Source organism: Carettochelys insculpta, chromosome 8, assembly GCF_033958435.1.
Source record: "Carettochelys insculpta isolate YL-2023 chromosome 8, ASM3395843v1, whole genome shotgun sequence".
NCBI classification, from domain to species: domain Eukaryota; kingdom Metazoa; phylum Chordata; order Testudines; family Carettochelyidae; genus Carettochelys; species Carettochelys insculpta.
In genome coordinates this window covers 3,423,579-3,445,945 of record NC_134144.1, presented here as the reverse complement: position 1 = coordinate 3,445,945, position 22,367 = coordinate 3,423,579, and the positions used below count along the sequence as shown (strand labels likewise).

The 22,367-nt window shown below is 41.7% G+C and overlaps 1 protein-coding gene across 2 annotated transcripts in view; it reads right to left on the bottom strand.

Annotated features, from left to right (window-relative positions):
- AGAP1 (ArfGAP with GTPase domain, ankyrin repeat and PH domain 1) overlaps positions 1-22,076 on the bottom strand; it is a 507,914-nt gene extending 485,838 nt beyond the window's left edge. For both annotated transcript variants that reach the window (XM_075000598.1, XM_075000599.1), the window contains exon 1: positions 21,709-22,076. In XM_075000598.1, coding sequence (XP_074856699.1) covers positions 21,709-21,871 — 163 coding nt within the window. In that variant the 5' untranslated portion in view covers positions 21,872-22,076. The remainder of the gene's footprint in view (positions 1-21,708) is intronic.
- Between the last annotated feature and the right edge of the window lie 291 nt (positions 22,077-22,367).

The window sequence follows — 22,367 nt, the reverse complement described above, 5'->3', positions numbered from 1 at the left end:
GAGTCATTGCCACTGGAGCCACTATGGGCTCCACCCACCAGGGGCTCCTCCAGGCTGAGGCAGCTGTAAGTCTCCTAACATACTTTTTTGGGGAATGTGGGGAGAATATAGGATATTTATGGGCCCTGGTTAAGCAGAGTTTGGGAACAAAGTTTGGGGGAAGGGCCTGCCAGATGTCTGTTGTTCTGGAAGTCCGCTACATCAGGGTCTGTAAAATTGAGGGTTTACTGTACAAAGATTTAGCTTTTCTTATAACATAGCACATAAATATAAAGGGAAGCCTAAAAGCTCAGAAGACCGTTCTAATCCAATAATGAGGATCAGCTGATGTCAAACTGCTACAGAGTAAAGTTAAAGCCATTTATTAGCATCCCAAAATACCCTTTGATATGGACGGACTCAGACAACCTCTGTAGTCAGATTTCTTCTTAGCCTCTGATATTCTCTCAGGGGTGCTTTTTTTATTTAAGTGTTGCTAGCTTTGCTAACCTTGGAGAAATGAAACAATGCTGTACTTTGAGATTAAAGAGCTAAAATGGGAGGACAAGGATCTAAGTGGAAAGTAAAGAAAAAAGCCAAGAAGGCATCTGTAAAAGGAGAGTAGTACACACAGAGACAAGCCTGGAGAACATTACTCAAAAAGGATTGATACAAATCTTCATTCCTAAGTCTACAAGGTACACCACACAGATGATCTCCTATACTAATGCAGCTACATTAGCACACAAGTCTTCCAGGGCAGAATCAGGGCATGTTTTGTGTTGTGAGCAGTGAGTTGCTTCACCTGCAATAATCTGTCTTCAGGCTAGGAGATTTTTAGCTATGTCATCAACATTCATCACACTACGCCATGACAGACTTAAGCAACTACATGGAGTACCAAAACTAAGATACAAGTGTGCCAACAGAACACAGTCAAACTCACTTCTGTACAGAAGTGTTAGGCAGTCATTTACATATGAGTAACACATTAAAAAGTGGTTACACTGTCAAGGTAGTGGTGTAAGTCTTAGTCAGTTAAGGTATCGTCCTGTTAACAGTCTTCTGAGCTACTGTTACCACGACAAAGCAGCAAGCACAACCCACACTATTTGCATATTCACAAAGACTAATAATTTCCTCTTACCCTAAGAATGCCATTGGTTATGTCATAATTTGCTTGTTCTTCCTTTCTACATTGCAGAAGCTTATGCAGAATATGCTGTACACTGAATATTTATACTCCACACTTGAGAATTTTCACTATTTGCCTTTTAAAAAATGTTCTAAATTTTTTCAAAATAGCTAATATTTCAACCCTCAGTGACAGCTTGTTACTCTTCCCAACAGCATTATGAACTATGAACAATTTATCTTGCAAATATATAACTGATGTCACAGACACCAGATGGGACCTAATGTGGTTTCCAGAACACACTTTTTCTACCTGTAGCCGAAGTCGTAATAACTTTCAAGTATTGAATAAATTAGTCTCCCACCAGCTGTTTATGTAAATCTAAAAAACAGATATATAGTTAGACCTGACAGTGTCATTTTAAGGCATTCCTTCTGCAGCATTAGATAATAACTGAACAGGCTAATGGCTCTGCCACTACAATAAGAAATCAAGATTAACATAGGAATGTAGATTAATTTCAGTTAACACATAATTAATGCAATTAATCATGATTAATTGCAGTTACCAGACTATTGGTTGAAATTAAATATTTGATGTTTTTCTGTTTTCAATATTGATTTAAATTACAACACAGAACACAACTAGTACAGTACCGACTGCTATTTTTATTACAAATATATGCACTGTAAAAATTACCAAAATAGTATTTCAATTCATGCAAGTACAGTAGTACAATCTATATTTTGAAAGGATAAATTACAAATGTAAAATTTTGTTGGTTATATAACTGCACTCAAAACCAAACCAATATAAAACTTTACAGCATATAAGTCCACCCAGCCCTACCACCTGTTCTCACAACTGCTCAGGCAAACAAGCATGGCTACAATTTCCAGGAGATACTGCTGCATGCTTCTTATTTACAATGCCACTTGAAAGTGAGAACAGGTGTTTGCATGGCACTTTTGTAGTCAATGTCACAAGTTACATCCTGCCAGATATGCTGAACATTTGTATCCCCCTTCGCCCTTAAGCCACCATTCCAGAAGACGTGCTTCCATACTGATATAACTTGTTAAACATATAATGTGTTGAATCTGTGACAATGCCCTGGGGGAGATTTGCTCTATTTTACATGTATTCTGCCGCATATTTCATGTTTTAACAGACGGATGATGACCTAGCATGCATGAGTTTTAAAAGAGTGCTTTAACAGATGCAACAGAATGTAAAGAAGGTTCCAAAGTGAAAATTTCTAAAAATAGCTACAGCATTCAAAACTAAGGTTTCAGGGCTGAAGTGTAATCCAAAAATCTGAGGAGGAGGAGGCATGGCATGTCCTTTCAGAAGTTCTAAAGAGCACCACTCTGATTCAGAGCCTGACCAACCAAAAGAGAAAATGAAGTGCTCGTGCTGTGGCACCTGACTCAGATGATGAAAATGACCTTGCATCAGTCTGCACTGCTTTGGATTATTATCCAGAGCCTATGAGCAGCAGAAGCACACCTGCTCTGGACTTATGGGTGAAGTATGAAAGGACACAGAATCTTTAGTGCATCAAGCAGAAACATTTTCCAATGCCAGCTTCAACAGTGCCATGTGAACATCTACTTTCACTTTTAGTTGAGATTATAAACAAGAAGCAGTAACTTGTAAGTCTCTCCTGAAAATTGCAGACAAATTTGTCTGAACAACTGGCTGAACAAGAAATAGGACTGAGTGAACATCTAAGTGCCAAAGTTTTATATTACTTTTTAATACAGTTACATTTTTCCCACATAATTCTACATTTGCAAATTCAAGAGATTACACTACAGCATGTATAAAAATACCATTTTTACAGTGCAGATAATTTGTAATCAAAAATAAGAAGTGACCACTGTACACTTTGAATGTCATGTTCTAATGACAATCTATAGATTTGAAGACTTCCATACCTATTTCTGAGCCAAAGGAACAGCATTTTCTCAGTAATAGGCAGCACAAATACCCTGGGACATAAATCTCATCTTATACACAATGAGGTCTTTACAGATAAATACTTTTTTATAACCTTAGGTTAATACTGCATTAACTTTAACTGTATTACCAATTAAGTCTCATCCTCTTTACTGAATTATATTGCAGGACTGGCAGCACATGACAACACATTCACACATACTCCAGCTGTTTCCTTTTTGCAACATTTAGCCCTAAGCTTTTTAAAATTGTAAACAGAGGAAACACAAAGAAACCAAAGGATATCAGTATTGTTCTTTATATACTATACAAGTTTGTTCAGATGTCTTTTAAGTAACCATTTGGTGAAACTGGATGGATGTCAGAAAAGTTTTTAATCCTAGGTGTTCTACAAATGTCAGTCTAATTATTTTTTACTACCTTTTTAAGTGGGAAAAAAGTTAAAATTGGTCAACTTTAACACGTTTAGATGTGGGTTCAAAATTACATTCCTGTCAATAATTCCCAATGGTCTATTGGGGGATCTTTGGGTTTGTCTATACTATCACTTAAGTTGATATAATTTATGTTGCTCAGGGGGTGTAAAAATGCCATTTACCCAGTTCCAAAGGCAGCACCCTGCCAGCAGCAGTGCAGAAGAAAGGGTGACAATACCACACACACATTGCCCTTTACATCTGCACAGCTGCTTTTACAGCTGGGAGGCCAATGAGAGCTGGCTGCTGCTCTTGCTAGCAGTTACTCTTTGATCAAGCGTACTATAGTACATAGACTAGCACAGCTCCCTCTCTGTTAGTATTTGATCAAGTAGCAGAAGTCTGTGCACTGAATCTAAAGGGTTCCACCTTGTTTAGAAGCCATATGTTTGTCACCATGTAACCTGATGGAATTACTATTTTTTTCAGTTTTCTAATTTAAAAGCTGGTAAATTACAAAAAAATAAAAACTACATTAAAAGAACATTAAAAGGCTGCAGAGTCAAGCATGCAGACATTAGAAAACATCAGAATCAAGGATACCTGGTGCAACCCTAACCCTAATTCAGCTCCCTAGTGCCCCGACATTATGACAGACTAATTACACACTTCCCCCCACAGCATGCTACCTCACTTTGAGCACAGAAGGAGCATGCCAGGGGATGAGTCATGGTTGTGTAGCAGGAGGTGGCTGTCTAAAGGCACATCTACACCAAGTCAAGGCTCTGATTCAGGTTTAAGCACAAGCATTGTTTTAGTCAACACAGAACTCAGCCTCACTTAGGACAAAAGATGCGCAGGATCCAGTTTCTAAAACAAGTCAAGGGAGAGTGAGAGCTCCAGTCCAACCATGACTCAAGCCCAGACACTTTACAGCATGGACACAGGTACAACTTCAGACAAGTCAGAAGCTCTGCCTTTAGCTGTATGGATATGTTATCTTGGCTGAGAGACCCACATCCAGCAGCTGTAAACGCAGGTTTACAATATGATGTGGATGATCAAGCAGGCGCTTAGAAGCACCAAGTCCACTGAGCCTGACTTAGTGTACTGTGAAGGACTCCTCACTCATCCGCTGAAGCATTTGGAAAGTGCACAGTAAATAAGGAAAAAAGATTGCAGGAAGAGAAAAGATAGTCTTCTCATGTTTAAAGAAGTTGAATGCTGCCCTACAGACCTGCATGCCCTCTCCATCTCAGAGTTTGAGAGACACTAAGGAACTGAACTTTTCACAGATGGTTACTCAGTATCTGTTATCTGATTTGTGAACCTAAGGCCTGACGTACAGCTATGCTGAACACTCATGGCTCAAATGCAAACAATGAGACTTGTATTTTGACCATATTAAGCACTATAAATGCTAAACTACTCAGGAAAACCAGGTCCAAGGTACCTCAGATTGGGCACCTAAGTTAGTGGAGGTTTTTTTAACCAGAATGTCTCAGCTCCTCCTCCACTGAATGGGGTAACAGCATCCCCACAGAGATTCTGGGAAGATTAATATTAATTTAAGAACTGAGATTACTGTAGCCACGAGCATCATGGAAAAACCCATGAGAAAATGAATAATTCTTTATTCAGAGCAGAGCTTGTATAGCATTCAATAAATAAGGCACAGGAGAAAAAATCTGCTCATCAAGTGAGCAAAACCCAGCCTGTCCACTAAATTAGGCTGAAATGCTGTCAGAAAGCATATCATTAGAAACAAACAGTCTCATAATGCATGCCCACAAAGTGGCTTAATTAAGGTTCCAAGGGCCACCTTAAGGCTGGTATTGCCTAACTTCTGAGTTACCAGCTTTGCAACCTTAATGTTTTAATGTAGCTTGTGGAATACAGCTATATTCCCTTTGAACTCCCTGTCCCTTCGCCCCCGCCCCAACATTCAGGAAATATTTTTTTTTTGTAGTTTTCGTGGAATGAAAGTGTGTAGGAATATGTGCACCAGGGCAAAGCCTGGCTTCTATGCAGAGTAAGTTTTACATTTAATTGAACACAGTTAGACCTTTGACAGCAAAAATTTATTCACCTCTATGAACGTGCTGTAGAAAACTTGGGCAACAGTATTTTATGCGAAAAGAAGGGATATATTTTTGAGTTGTTAGAAGACAAGTTTAAGAATTGGGTTCCACCAAATCGAAGTGTCTATAAATAGGGATATATGAGGAGTTTATTGTAGTTTATTCTGAAGTTCTGTCAGTCATGGGGAGGAGAAGAGAACTGGAAGGTTACATGAATTTCTGAATGCTTAGAGCATTTATTCTGTGCCAACAACTCAGCTGCTATGTTTATGAGTTGAAGATAACAGTATTTAAACACATATGTATCACCGTTGTTTCCTTGTAACATAAAAAAAGCATTAGAATTTGTTTTTAATTGTAACTGTTACTGGTAGAACCTAATTTAAATATTCACTGGCTTCACTCCATAATTGGTCTCAAATTATTAAATGTTTCAGAGCACTCTGGAAGCAGAGCACAACTGGAACAATGTACAACTCACACCTCTGGAGATTCCCAAAGCAAAAGCCACAACAGCCTGTTTTTATTGCACCAATATATACTATGTAAAGGGAATGAGCCTTCAGCTGGCAACAAGTACTGGAATTCCCTCCTCATCCCTCTCCTGGAATACTGAGCAGTCTGTCTCCCTACCCCAAGAATGCTTTAGCAAAAAGGGAAACTTACTGCCACATATAGGTTGTCATTGATCTTATCCTTGACTCTAGATGCCACATTGTGTATGTACTCTATTCTGACCTCTTAAAATTAGCCCCTGGAACTTAGAAGCAAAATGGATGAGGTAATAGCTTTTATTGGAGCTATTCTGTCAGAACTTCTGTTGCCGACAGAAAAGTTTTCTATCTTACACGTGCGAAAAGTAATGTTTACATGCTGAAATCCCAAACCCAGAAGCCTACTCTTATTTTTTTCTTCTTATGACAGCTTCAAACAAATTCAAATGACAAGTAAAATTAAAATATTAGAAAAGCATGACAGCTATCGAATATTTGACATGTATCTGTCCTGTAAAAACCTTAGTAAAAAGTGTATCTCTCAAGACAACTAAAATTAGCCTGCTCAGAAAGAATTAAAGACCAAAGAGGCAGCAAACACATATTACACAAGTGCTACTGAAATGTAGTATGGGCATTACACATAGTCTTGGGGGGATTTGAATAATTTGTAAACATTAGTAACTTAATCACACTAACCATAAACAAAATATTTCCATCAAAATCAACATTAACAGATAAGCAAAGAAAAAGTGCATGAGAACTTCAGACAAATTCAACAGATATTTACTCTGACACTGTCAAAATATGCAAACAGTTGTTAAGCAACCTTTGGAATCTCAAAACGTATAATCATTAAATTGCCTGATTTTTCACCCATCATTTCCTGCACCTATGAAAATTTAAGCAGGTAACGACTTGAAAACCATAATTTTGCACAACTTTGAAAAGTTATAAGTGATCTAAAAATGCTTAAATACATTTGATATTATACATTGAAATTACAAAAAAGAAAGTCAGATTCTGCCAAACCTAATTATAGGTAAATATATTCTAATGCTTATGGTATGTTTACAGGAAGTCTTTGCTTATGCTCCAAGAGACATTCTAAGCTGGCAATGATCCTTAAAGTTCAGAATGAAAGTTAAAAAAGTCTATTTCCCTTCTTCTGAAGGCAGTTTGTTGCACTGAGAATTCATTTGCAGTCTAAAAGCATTTTTTCCTACACAGTATCAATTATAACCCATTCACAGTCAATCCACTACATATTGGACATTCATTCCATATCAATGAGATGGGACATTGAAAAATATTCTTCCTTACCTATCCATTAATAGCTCTTGAAATATCACATTGTATCCATTTCATCCTCACCTCACCACAAAACAGTTTGGGGATATTTCTATTTCTGGAACTGTCCTGGGAAGTCTGAGGTAAAAGTGATTGGTAATAGCTTTTCTCAGAACTCAACAGTATTTACAGTAAACTCTTTCATAGCTGGAAGCCCCAGGACTGAGAGGTTGCTGGATATTCAAATATTCTTGATAAGAGAGAGGTACACCTAGTAATGCAGAATAGTAAACAAAAATGATGGTTAGAGATGAAGAAACATGCTGAGTCCTTTATTTACCAACAGTAGTATTTGTACACTGTGGACAAAAGCTGTATTTATTTGCATTTACTTTCACTGTACTGATGGAAAACGTAACTAACATTTACTTGAGATTAAAATGCTGGTTATTTAAGAGTTCTGGATGATAGAATGTAGGATATGAAAGAGTTTACTGTGCATAGTAGCTGTGGAACTGTTATCTTACGAAACTGCTTTAGCCTACACCATGAAATGAGCCAGCTGGATGACTTCATTGGCATCAGACAGTATCTGAAATGGACCCATACTAAACCTCAAATAAATGAATGGACATGCCTTTGCTCTTTAACAAATTCATCTCCATATGTTTGTACAGTTTGAAAATATCTGCATACCTACATGAAAATTCGTTTCTGAACACCTCTTGAAATCTCATACGGGGGGCGGGGGGGCATGTAACAGAGGTCAGTTAGCACAAGCACTCTGTCCATACTGCCAAATTACCATAAACTGATTTACTAATTGTTTAACCACACAACACTAATTAAAAGGAAACAAAAAGTTGTAGTGTTTTAAGAAAAGTATTCTGTGCTTCATTATCTTTTTTTTAAACTCAAAGGGAAATATTTGTTATAAAATACGCATAGGCACTTCATTTTAAAAAGAGAGCATTAGCTAAGTGAAGCACTAAGTAGCCATTGCCAAGGGAAATATGCCATCTAAGTACTTGAATATTTGAGCTCGCAGGCATTTTTATCTGTGATGTGACTGCACATCAATTATGACTGCCCAAGGGCTGCAGAATTTTGCATACCCACAACTCAACATATGGGTAACTGCCCTTAAGCAAAGAGTCTCCTCTCTAGCTAGCTCCATTCTATTCAGGAGTTCTAAATTTTTCAAAATGAGTCAACTGCAAAAGCCTTGCAGGCATAAGGAAAATATATGTCTGTCACTAAATTCTAGAGACTACTATAGCAACAGAACATGTTTTGTCTTATTTACTCAGCTCCAGGTGTTACAACAGGGCCTCTTTTGTAGAGAAAAGGGTGACCACATGGAGCTAGAAAGGGAACTCGGTAAAAAAACCTCTAGTTTATAGTTAGAGGCCTACTCTGATGCACTTGAAGAATGATCTTTAATGTGGAAGTTGAAGCTTGGATTTGATCATTACAATTCAAGAACTGGGTTGTGTATACTTTCAGGAGATGAATGGCAACACCTATCATAAAAAATTGCAGGTGCACTATGTTTCTGAGTGTGGCTTTGGGAGTGATTCAGGGTATGGGAGAAATTTTAGCACTTGCAGTCAGACACATGCACATAATGGCTAGAGCTAGACTAAGTGCAAAAGGGATGCAAAAATAAGCAATGCATTTAGAAATGAGACACACAGGTTTAATTACATCTCGGGGGGGGGGGGGGGGGTGAGATAGTCGTATTAGTTCTAAAATCTTCAAGGACAGACCAGAAGCCAATCACAATTCAGTAGCTACAGACAAGACTTCCCTTTGCTTCAGTTTTCAAATGCAGCACATGTAAGATACTTCAACAAAATATTTGAAAATGTTGGGTTTGTGTATTTTAACTGAATTTCAATTTCCATCCAAATAGATGTTGGCACAAATCTACACAGTCCATCCATTAATTAAGAACTCAATCATTCACCATTTTCAAATGTAATAAAAACAATGTAAAATTAAGAGTTAATAAAAAGTCAATGAAACTGTATAACTACTTAGACATCTAGACAATGTATCCTCCTGGTTCGCAAACACCCAATTAATCCTTCAATCATCATTCCAGAGGGCATGCTTCCATACTGAATTTAAATTGCACTATTATTAACAATGCAATTAAAACTGCGATTCTTTCTGATTATTTTAATCTTGCAGTTAACTGTGGTTTTGTTTGACAGCTGTGTAATACACATGGCAAAAGGCACAATGAATTCACACTACTGTGGACCTTTTGGGCAATGCTATCACTAATTTGACTCCTTTAGCACTGAGGTCTGAATAACGTGGAGCTTGACTACAGAAAATGCAAACTGGTTAATACCAGTACCAAGAAACTTTTGGCAGAGCAATGAAAGGTTGAGCAAAGCACTACTGAAATACGACTATGGTAACTTAAATACTATCCCCAGTTTGGCTGTCAGCTGCTTCCTACATGATATTTACTCAAAATCTGCTCACATGCCACCCCCATGAGCCTTATAAGATTCACTCGGGTCAGTACCCTTCCAACTCCACTGGAAAATGTAAGGGAAGACTGAGCAGTTGCAGGCTGCACTTCTAGAAATCCTTGCTTTTCATTCACATTTATCAAAGAGTCTGACTCCAACATTTGGGAAGCTAAGTATTGTAACTTTAAATGAACTAACATAATTAATCTGGCAATACTTAAGTGAGCCTACCTGATTTTAGTGAGTAGTTCAATTTGTATTGTTTAAATGTGGTTGCAAAACCAGAAAACCAGTTTCACACTTGAGGTTTCCTGTGGGTTTCTGCTTGTGAGCTCTAACAACATTACTGAAAGACCTAAAATTAGAGCGCTATTCTTTTGGCTCACATGGTACATCAAACCCTTCTGTTTACTAGTTTCATTCTCATGGACTGTAGAACAATAGAAGTCTTAAGTTTACAGGTCAGTTGCCTACAGGCTCACAAGAACAAATCAGTGAGCCCAGCACCCTGTGACAATACATTGCATGAATCTGCAACGTTGAAAGAATTCCGCTCTGTGGCGTTACTGTGGATGTGCAGCCCAAGAGAACAACTGAAATGTTAAACATCACACACGGGCCACATGCAGTCCCCTCCCCGCAACCCCCCCCCCCCCCCAAGTGTCGGGGCCTCCCACACTCACCATCTGCATTGTGTTGCTTCCGTTGAGTGAGGGGCAGTCCTATGCCTCTCCCCCAAGAGAGCAGAGAATACACCAGGATAAGCCAACCTAAGCTATGTCTACTCCACTTAAGTTATTCATGTAGCTGGAGAAGTGCAACTTAGGTTGGCTTAGACCTTGCCTATGCTACCTGGAAAAGTCAAATTATCTCCTGAGCCACCACAAAGCCAGTTCAGAGGGATGTACAGCTGTAACTCAAGACTCTGTCTACCCTCTACTCTGTTATTGGTGAAGATGCATATGAACAGAACCCAGCAGGAATAAAGAACAGTTAGAAAATGTCATCACTGGTTCTAAAATGGGCAAATTCAATGCAAAATTTAAACAGCACAAACAGCTATTTAACACTTTCATTTACTGAAGCACAGTCAAAATGCTATTCTTCACCTTTGCCTAGTTTCAATATACTTTTAAGGTAAAGAACAAAAGCAAAATCAAACTAAAATAATTTATGTTAATATGCTAAGTTCTTTCTTTGCTTTGAAAGCAAAAAAGCTAACAGGGTCCATAGTAATGTATGTGACTCTAGCTTGTCTGTTTCTGGTATTTGGTTAAGTGGCTAACTGAAAATAAGCCCTGAGGGAAGGAAAGGACAGTAGAAGGAAGTAGTTAAGTGTGGGTCATCACAGAGAGGGGGGATGATATTGATACTCCTCATTAAGAGCATTATGTAAGTTATTTGTCCTGTTTGATAGGTTAGTCCTCTGCTTGTAAGTGTTTCCATTCACTCCAAAGGTGTCTTGAACTCAGATTTGGAGAGGTTTCTCACTACAAACACTAACAAGGGAATGCTACTGAAGTCCACCTTCCACTGACCATTTCAGGAAAATACTAAAACGTAAATGGCATTTTTGGGATGCCAGAATCCCCCGGGACATGACAGCCTCTTTTCCCCCACTAACAGAAACACCAATTAAGAGCTAAATAAGTACTGCAAATTTCACTACATTTCCTCTAAATACCTCAATATTTTCCTTATACTTTGAAGTATATCAAAAGAAATCTACTTAGCTTCAGCTATGACATTGGAAAAGAGTATATGAAAACTAAAGGAATGCAGAAAACTTCTACTTTTAATGAAGGCTATCTGCTTTTTTTTAAAAAAAAGTTCATATTTATTTCATCAATGAGTAATTTATCATTGTGATCCAACACTGTATATTATACTTAATTTGACATGTAAAGGTAGCAAAAATGCTCAAGAACTACAACTGACAAAAATCCTTCTTATGGCAACATCTTTGGCATGCATAATAGTTTACATCTGGTCTTTCACAATTAAGATGGAGTGTAAGCCTAGCATCTTGACAGCTAGCAATTTTTCCTTAGATCAAGTTAAGTAGTCCATTCCCATTAGAGGGCTAGGCGTTCAATTTTGGATGAGCAAAGATTTAGGACATGGGATAAGGCTCAGACATGCAAAAGTTCACCAGAATTGGCTATAAAGCTAACTTGTAAATTTCTGGTCCCAAGAACCAGTCATCCCTTGGTAGCAATTTACTATGGTGAGTTTGGCCTCTTACCCACAGAATATGCTGCCTATAGGACTTCACATGAGGCCCAATGTTGTATCACAAGGACAGGACAGCTGTCAACTGAGAGGAGCAAACCTGAACAAGGGACCCAGAACTGTTATTTGCTGCTATAACTTCAGGTAACTCTAGTAACTATGTTTCTTCATCAAGGATGTCAAAACGCAAATTACTAAGGATTTTCAAATATTAAATACTTTCATGTTAAATACTGTGACTATTTTTTCAAGCAGTTAAAAGAATCAAATCCTTGTTAAAAAAGGGAAGTGGATATGAGAACGTTTTAAATCATTACAATAAAGTTAACCACTAATAATGATTTTCAAAGTGGAAAGTGATTCTGAGTGCTTAACATAGGTGCATGATTTTCTTTAACTGGAAAAAAACAAACACCTCCTGGAAAAAAAAAATCAAATAATTTAGGACCAATCAAATTGAGCATCCAAAATTTATACAGCTTCAATGTCCCTGGTTTGGCACCCTCAGGACCTGAACAGTGCTGGACCAGGGATTTTGTCTGACTAGGGTGGTCAATTCTGCGCCCCACCCACTCCCCCCAGGCCTCAGCCCCTGCTCCTGGGCTCCCTGCTTGTGGCTTCCTGAATTCCCCTCCCCTCCACAGGCTCCCCACCGCAACTTCCTGCGTAGACCTGGGCACGGCTTCCCCAGGGCCACAGCTTCCCGTGTGGAACAGCAATGAGCCACCACTCCTCTGCCTCAGCTGTCAGCTAACCAGCCTAAGCCACTGCTTCCTGGTTACTGACGCCATGCCCTGCCCCCACCACCTTGCTGCCAGACCAGCTGTAGCTGTCCTGCCCTCAGCTTCTACTGCTGATCTGGCTGGCCCCTCCTTTTCCCAGCCCCAAGACACTCTGGTCCTGCAAGATCTGTGGTCCTGCCAGATGAGAGAATTCCAGATCTGGGAGTTTTAACCTGTAGTAGGTCCTGAAAGTCTTGGGGCTCACTGACATTGCCCCATAGTTGAAACTACAGAGATATAGATTCCAGAGCACATTGAAGTGCTACACTGCAACCCTTACCACCATGGGAATGCTCTGGATGTGAAGTATAAGGTTCCAAATTATTACTGCCGTCCTCCAACAAAAGTGCACACTGCTTCTTACATCCCCACAGTCTCAGCTACGGGGCAGTGTAGACATAACTTTGATCTGGATGTATTAAACAGAGCTGTACATTACAAGATATGCGTTTTCACTTTCAGCATACAGTAAACCCTCACTTTACGCGACTTCACAACGTGCAAAACATGCTGTAACGTGGGTTTCACACAACTTGAAGACACGTGGCTGTCAGCCTGCCTAGCTTCCTGCAGCAGAGGGAAGCTCGGCAGGCTAAGAGCGCCTTCCCCCTGCCTTCCCAGAGCAGTGCTAGGCACCACTCTTGGAAGGTAGGGAGAAGGCTTTTAGCTCGCCTAGCTGCCTGCCCCTGCGGGCAGCCAGGTGAGTTAAAACCCCCTTCCCAAAGCGGTGCTGCTGTCAAGCTCACAGCGGTGCTACCCTGAGAAGGTAGGGAGAAGGGTTTTACCCCTCCTAGCTGTCCACTGCTGCAGGCAGCTAGGGAGGCTAAAAACTTCTTCCTCCCCCACCACCAGGCTCAACGCCCTGTGGCCCCAACTCACCCCCCCTCTCCCTGCACTGGGGGCTCCAGCTCCAACCCCGTACTCACTACCCCCATGGACCTGGCTCCAACCCCCCGTCCAGCTCAACACCGCGCCCAAACCCCTGCACCCCAGTTCCAACCCTCCCACACCCCATCTCAACTCCACTCCTGCCTCCCCTGCAGCCCTAATCCACCTCAGACCCACCTATCCCACCCAAACCCCCTCCTCCCCCTCACATCCCAACCCACCACTCAAATCCCCCTCAATTTATGCAAAATTCGAGGTACACAAGGGATGCTTGGAACACAAACCTTGCATATTTCCAGGGACTACTGTGTAAAGGTATAACAAAACCCAAAAGTTTGGGCCTCATTTTCTTTACTGCATATATACTGCTTTCAGAGTATACAACATTTATTTACTAATATGAACATAAATTAAAACAATGGTTTTATACAAACTGCCGTGTGACATAACTGGTGCTGTCTTATTACTCTGTATGCTAGCAATATGCCTGCACACTCCCTGGAAAAACAAAAACAAAAACAAAAACAAAAAAATCTACCAAATCTTCATGACACAATTCACTGAAAATATCAGAATAATTCATTGCAACAGCATCTCTTCCTTTTTTTATTTCTTTGCTTTAAGAAAACTGAGGTCATTCTCAGCTGTTAACAGTTAAATATTTACATCTAGGTTGAGAACAGAGTATTACTACTGACTCACAACATTGTATTTTTAATTATCTATATCCATATCTTTCAAAAAGCCATTGATAGTCTGACAATGGCATCAATTTAATGTTCTTTTAGAAGCTGGAAGAAAAGCATCTACAAAAATTTCTACAGTAATTTGTTATTAGCCGAAGAGAAGCAAACAAAATTCCTCCTTTAGAAAGATATATCCCAGTCAATTAAGAACAGACTAGTACATAATTCACCTATTAGCAGAACATATCATCCACTAGATAAGAATGACACCAACCAGTTGAGACTACTTCTAGTAGTTTCATATGATTCTGAACTTACCGTCTTGATTTGGCAGGACTGCCTTTTCTTTTCTGATACAGGCCATTATGAACTACTAATATGCTACTGAAGCCAGTACAAATAATTGTGCACAGAGAGGACCAAACAAATGTACAATTAAGAACCAACCTGATATCAGCCAACCAGGGAAGTTTTACTTCTAAGTTAAAAAAAAAAAAAAGACAGTTGCACACAAGACATTCCCACATAGCAGTGACTTAAAAGTGGCTTTAATACAGTTTTGCTCTAACCAGTGGATAGTACACAAATTTCTCCATTTAGACCAGTATCTCGGCTATTTAGAATCACCAATTATCATTGGTGTCTTTTCACATATATGCACACAGAGTACATAGAAATCAGATGTGTGATGGAGATTCATGTGTTAAGACTTAACGCTATACCTTTGACTGCTTCATTTCAACTTCCTCTACTTGCCTAGCCTTCCCAAAACTTATTCTAAATATTTTAAGTTCACTTAGACCCCAACCTCCCCTTCTCAAAAATGTTTACAGTAACTCCTCACTTAACACTGTCCTGGTTAATGTCGTTTTGTTGCTATCTATTAGAGCTTATGCTCTTTTAAAGTTGCACTGTGCCCCCTTCGAAAAGTTATCGGCTGCCTGCTTTGCCCACTACTCACATGATTTTCTGAAAAGCAGCCCATTCTTGTGGGGGCTTGGAACCAGGGTAGGCCAGCAGCCCCACCATCAGCTCCCCTAAGTTCCCCGTAAGGTATGGAGCTGAGCAGCTGCAGTTCGGATGCCCCTTCCTTCACTGCCACGCTGCTTCTGTCTTAGAGCTGTTTCTGGGAGTCTCCTGCTTACTGTGTGAGGAAGTGGGGTGGGGAGGAAAACGGGGGTGCTGATGTCAGGATGCCCCTTCCCACCCCATACCCCTTCTCCATGAAGCAGGATAACACAGCCAGAGATTCTTAAAAGGGCAACCTATTTAAAGTGGGGTCACACACCTAACAGGACAATGTGCATCTGCCACCTCTCTCAAAAACACATGCAGTCTCTCTCTCACACACACATCCCCCCCTTGGCACTATGAATCCATCCATGTATGTGCCATGTGGAGGAGAGAGTGGTACACTCCAGTCAGATAGTGTACATTCTTCATCATATTCAGTTTCTGCAAGGAAGCATTTGCAACTACTGCTGTGTTTCTATTGGGTTTCCTCCATGCTGCCTTGTAGAGTGGTAGGCTACATGAACGACAACATGTTAACCCTCAAGGGATTGGCCAAGTGCTCGTTCATCATTTAGCAGAAAGACATTCCCTGGGAAATATTCCACCCTCTGACTCCACCACCTCAACAAAGCTTAATAAGCACAACTGTAGTGTATGACAGTGGCTCCCAACCTTACCAGTAACACCGTACACGTCAATGAGACAAACAATTCCACAGCACATCTGCTTTTTCAGCTGAACTGATTACTCATAAATGTTGCCCCTCCCTGCGAGCCTGCTGCAGCCAAGATGCAGCATTCAAACCACATCCCAGCTCTAACAGGCTCCCATCTTCCCTCCCTCCCCACTTGCCACATCAGGGAGCAGGCAGCCTTGTTGCTTGAGCACCAGTTGGCACACAGCCATAAATTTCCCCCTACAGGGGCTCTTCAAAGAGCCAGGGTGAGGGGAAATTGATGAAATTTCATGGCACACTTGAACAGTTCTCATAGAACACTGGTTTAAAACTTATAATGTATATGTATATACTGTCTTGTCTGCTGAATAAAGAAACCCTGGAACCCGCACCCCCCCATCACTTACCCCATTTACAATAATTCTTATGGGAAATTGGATTCACTTAACATTATCTCACTTACACTAGCATTTTTCAGAAACAAACATTAAGTGGGGAGTTACTGTATTTCTTGCCCGAATTAGTTCTCCCTCAGCACTGCCCACAAAAGTTGCACAATGGCAAGTCTTAGCTCTGAGCTAGGGACAGGCCTTCTGTCCCTGGAAGCATCTTCACAATTCATCGTCCTGCAGTCCTATAAGGCCAGAAACAGTAGATTTGCTTTTGGAAAGGGGAGACTGCTAGTATTCCAAATAGATACTATGTCCAAACACATGAGAGCCCACTCCCCCACAACCACCACCATGAAGCTGACAGATTTTAGAGACCTTACACTTAGCCTGACAACACTTGTTTGGAGAAGTTTGGTATTTGAAAAGTTTTTGTACATGGATGGGAATGCACATGAAAGACTGCCCGAAATTTTTTTACCCCCAGAAAAAGCTACAGGAGTGTCTCAAAAACATGACATAACCATCATGATTATTTGATATGATATCCAGGGATTTCCTGCCCCTTATTTGGGATGATCTGCAACAAGTGCAATGATCTCGTACCGGCAGAACCTTTGCACTACATACTACATCAACTGGCACTCACCTGCACTGCTTCCTTAAACTACGGCACCGCGTGAATAAGTGTTTATCAGCGCTCTATAAACCTAGACACGTGATCTTTAGACTTCTTATTTAAACAACCCAGCCCCAGCTCAAGATTTGAGAGTATTTTAGTACAAAGTTCCAAGGCTGCAGAAGTGTTTAAAATATTCAGTACAGTATGGTAAGAGGAGAAGCAGCAGCAGCTCAAGTAATGACAGCACTCCAGCCCAAAAATAGAGTGTGGGAGAATGAGCAGCACTGCAGCCAAACTACATTTCATTTGCATATGATTCTTAAATATTATGTATGCTTCAATGCACATGGGTGTTTCTGTCCTAATTAAAGGACTCTTCCTATTATCAATCAACAACCAGAATCTGTATTTGCAACCTCTCTTGCATATCAAGCAATTTTTCAACTATTTTAGTTGCACATTCAATGTGCAATCTAAGAGCCACGGATATTTGGACAAGTTATTCAATAAACCTAGAAAATAGGTACAGTCTTCCACTTCAACAAATTTTGATTCAATTATCTCTGCCATTTAGTTTCTAGATTTCAGTACCTCGGACAATTTCCTTCATAGTAATGGTCACCAAAGAAAGCTCAGAGTTAGAGACAATATTAGGCTGCCTTCTAATGATGTTCTCAATCACAGCAAGATCTTACATTAAAATGGTGTTTTTTTCCAATCTTTTTCATTTACAGACAAAACCCTCTAGGGATAGCCTTAGGGATAGCCTTAATGACTGCTAAATATGTTTACTTCCATAAAATTAAATACAAAGAAATAACAGAAAATCTGAATACCATGGGGTCAAGATATTTCAATAGCACCTGTTCCAGCGGCTGTACTGACATAACCTATTGTACCATATTTAAAAGGTATTAAAAGTTTTAAAAAAATAGTGTCCTAACACCTTTTGAAATTAAAAAATTCTAGTACTTATATTTTTAAGGGATTTGATAGATAAATGATGTTTTCCTCTGTGAGTTCACAGAATGACGATGTATTTTTTAATTCATTAAAATAAGCCTCACTCAGTTATTGGATTTTCAAATTCCAAATCCATCCTAATCTGATTCCCTCAGAAATCCAACAGAAGCGAATATGGTATTTACTCAGGCATCAGAGGCATATTTCTCTCTGCTACCAAATTGGTTCCATCTACTACAGTATAGCTGGCAAAGTTATATTCTATTTTAACCATAATTTATCATGCCAAACAGCTTTCCTGCAACTACATCCCAACACTATACATGACTATTACTTCACTGGACATGATTACTAGTAACCATAGAGTTGTATGCAAACCACAGCAAGGTATACAATATATTCACATACTTGAGTAAGTAAACTAAATATGTCAAACTTGCAAGATAATTTGAAAGTGGAATTTCTTAGGAAAAGTCCTTTGAAGAATATTTTACAAATATCACTGAAATTACATATTTGTTTCTTTTATCACTAAAGTTGACTTCATATAAAAAAATATAACAATCCTACACAGTGTAAGAAATTACTGAGGATCTATCTGGTGAATTCTCCCTGAAGATGTCTCTACCTTTTAAAGCAAAGTGAACATGAATACAGCGTGAGCTTATTGACTTTAACATTATGGTCCAATGATTGGTTCAACAGAGTGCCATCTATCTTATTCTCAAGCTTCTCAGTTACCAGGAAAGCCTTGAGAACATAAAGCAGCATGGTTTTGAAAAGATCTTTTTTTCCCCCCCATCTATATTCCTCATGATTCTGTTCTACTGTTATCCTGACTCACTGTCCAATGAGCTACATAATGTTTTGAGAAATTTTTACTCATCTATTCTTAGACCCAACTTTTGAAGTGCATGCCAAAACCGACACATCAACTTAGTTTTATTAGAAACCTCAGTGATGGTCATATGAAGTGAACCAGATACAGGTAATACAGATACCTGGTAAGAGAATACATACAGAAATCATATGCTGTATGGATAGCTACTCATGCTATTTGATTTCACATTCCCTTCAGCTGGATCAACAGATTAGTGGAAAAACTAATACATTGTGAGAGCCTCTTCTAATCTAAAATTTTGTTGGAGGGATGAATATGCACTTGTTTGCAACAGGACATTTGGGGCACCTTATCTACAGAAGATGATGCATAACTTACATAATGCATGTTACCTACCAATGAAAACATTCTAAATCAGGGCATTTTCTCTCCCTGAGGCAGAAAAATATATGTATATAGTACTCAGATAAAAGCAGATGCTTATGTTACAAATGCACATTACTTTTCATTGAAGATAATGGAAATGTATTAAAGAAAGGGAATCAGAAACAGGAGCAAGCAGATGAATTCAGATAAGTAAAATGCACTTCAAAGCAAACACAGCAGTAAGATGTGTGTATTTGAACCCTTCACATCTTCCCCCTCCCCGCCCCCACCCCATGCATTACTGGATCAAATTATACAACAAGTCCTGTGGCACCTTACAGATGAACCAATTTTTTGGAACATAAGCTTTCATGTTTTTTGCAGATACAGACTAACACAGCTAACCCTCTGATACTTTGGATCAAATTATGTCTCATCAAATTGGTCATCGTTGTCTCTGTGTTTTGCTATTCAGCTCTCTTAGGTCATTCAAATGCTAACGCACTATGTAATATTATATGCACACCTCCACACGAAATGTATTTCATAACATTCAGATGGGTAATTAAGTCCTTCAAATGATTGTACCTCAACAGCAACTATTCCTATAAGGTCTCCATTACAGCGACTTTAAAAAAGGAGATAGTTAAAACCATTCACCTTGGGTCTACCAGTCAATTCCAAATGTTAGTCGGCTAACTTAAATTCTGCTGCAGATTAACGTTAGGACTACCACACAGTAGAACCCTGAGAGCCTGACTCACCCCTGTCACCACTGACAGAAGCACTGGTTAGTTTCCCCTCTCCTATGAGCAGCCAGCAGCCCAGAACCAGGTTCCTGGCTAGCCACCACTCACTGGAGACAGGAAACTGACCTGCGCTGCTGCATTGGTCGGTTTCCCTGGCTCCCAGCTCCCATCCCCTGCTGGAAGATGGGAAACTGACCAGTGATGTGCCTGTCCCCTAGGGCCAGGCTCCTCCTGACTTGCACAAAATTTGAGTTACATGAGGTTGCCCAGGAACACAACCTTTGTGTAACTCAAGGGCTCTACCATATATGGTAAAGCTATAAGTCACAGCAAACCAAGGAGCATGTTCAAAACTACAGTGAAAGTGTCCTAAATTTGGTCCAAGTCATGAATTTTCAACCTCAGTAGCTTCCTTGCATTATATAGTTTTCCCTCCAACGCAGTCTCATACCATTGCATCACCACATCAAAGGGAAAAAACTTTAGCTTAGCTAAGTTTTCAGTACCAATGGATTTTCAATCATATGCATGCATGACAATTCAACAGCCCACTCCCAACTATCCTAAATGAATATTCACATCTATGAAGCAAAACAGATCCTCTGTACTTTGCAGACTTTACACCTGTGTTCCAGCATTGTTGTTACAAACCAGCTGTAGATCTGCTTTACCTTTTAAAAGCTCTAAATCAGAATTCATAGCATAAGGGTTTACAACACAGAGTGCCAAACACCATTTCTTATACCAGAATCGCTCCCAAGATAGGAAGCCTTAACATGACCCAAACAAGCACAAAGTTCTCCTTATCCAGCCAGCAATTTTGCAAGTCCACACGAAACCAGACTCCACTGGGTTCTGCTCCCCCATTCCAAGCTTTAACGGGGGTGGGTAGCCCATGCTTCTCCTCTGTGCAGAAGCAAACCCCCGCTAGCCCATGCAAAGGAAAGGATGGAAAAGAGATGAGCCCTGAGCATCCACTGCACAGGATGGATTCAAGCAGCCCTGGTCTGGAAAGCCACCCGCCCCCAGTGGGGCAGCACCCAGCAAGGGCACTACAGGGCACCTCCACCCCACACCCAGCAGGCAGGACCCCAGAGCAGACCCCCCCTACCCACACAGCAGGCAGGACCCCAGAGCAGCCCCACACACACACACATAGCACAGGACCCCAGAGCACACCCCCCATATACAGCACAGGACCCCAGAGCAGCCGCCTCCACACACCCACACAGCGGGCAGGACCCCAGAGCAGCACCCCCCCACACATAGCACAGGACGCCAGAGCACACCCCCCATACACAGCACAGGACCCCAGAGCAGCCGCCTCCACACACCCACACAGCGGGCAGGACCCCAGAGCAGCACCCCCCCACACATAGCACAGGACCCCAGAGCACACCCCCCATACACAGCACAGGACCCCAGAGCAGCCGCCTCCACACACCCACACAGCGGGCAGGACCCCAGAGCAGCACCCCCCACACATAGCACAGGACCCCAGAGCACACCCCCCATACACAACACAGGACCCCAGAGCAGCCCCCCATCCCCCACGCACACAGCGGCCACCCCTGCGGGCACTGCAGCACGGCCCCGGCGCAGGCGCCCTCCCCGCCGCGGGGCAGCCCCCGGCCCGGCCCGGCCCGTCCCTCACCCTCGATGGCGATGACATGCTCGCGGAGCTGGCCCTGCAGCGCCGGCTCGTCCACCCGCTCCAGCAGCTCGTAGACGGAGTAGATGTTGGGATGCACGGACTCGAAGCGCTGGATCTCGGCGCGGATGGCTGCCGAGTTGGCCAGCTGCTGCTGGTAGCTCATGGCGCGGCCGCTCGCCTCGGCTCCGCGCCGCCCCCTCCCCGCGGGCACAGGGGCCGCCCGCCCGCTGTCACTTCATCGCGGCGGCCCCGGCCGCAGGGGGGCGCGGGGCGGTTACTGGCCACCAACGGCCGGCCGCGCGCTCGCGCTGCTGCCCAGGACCTGGGAGGGCGGGAGGGCACGGCCAGCCCGCGCGCCACACAACCTGCAGCGGCCACACCGCCGTCCAGTCCGCGGCCGCGTCCTTCTCCGCGGCACGCTCACGCCGGCCACGCCCCCCGCCCCTTACCTCACCGCGCTCCCCTGCTTCCCCGCCCCGTGGCCGGGCCTCGCGCTGCTCCCTGGGACTTGTAGTCCCGGCCGGGCGCCTGGACACAACGGCGGGAGGGAGGGGAAAGGGAGAGCGAGGATCGAAGGGAGGGGAAGGATGAAGGATGGGAGGGAGGGGGCAGGAGCAGGGGGTGATAAGGGAGAAGGTGGGGGATGAAGGGTGGCAAGG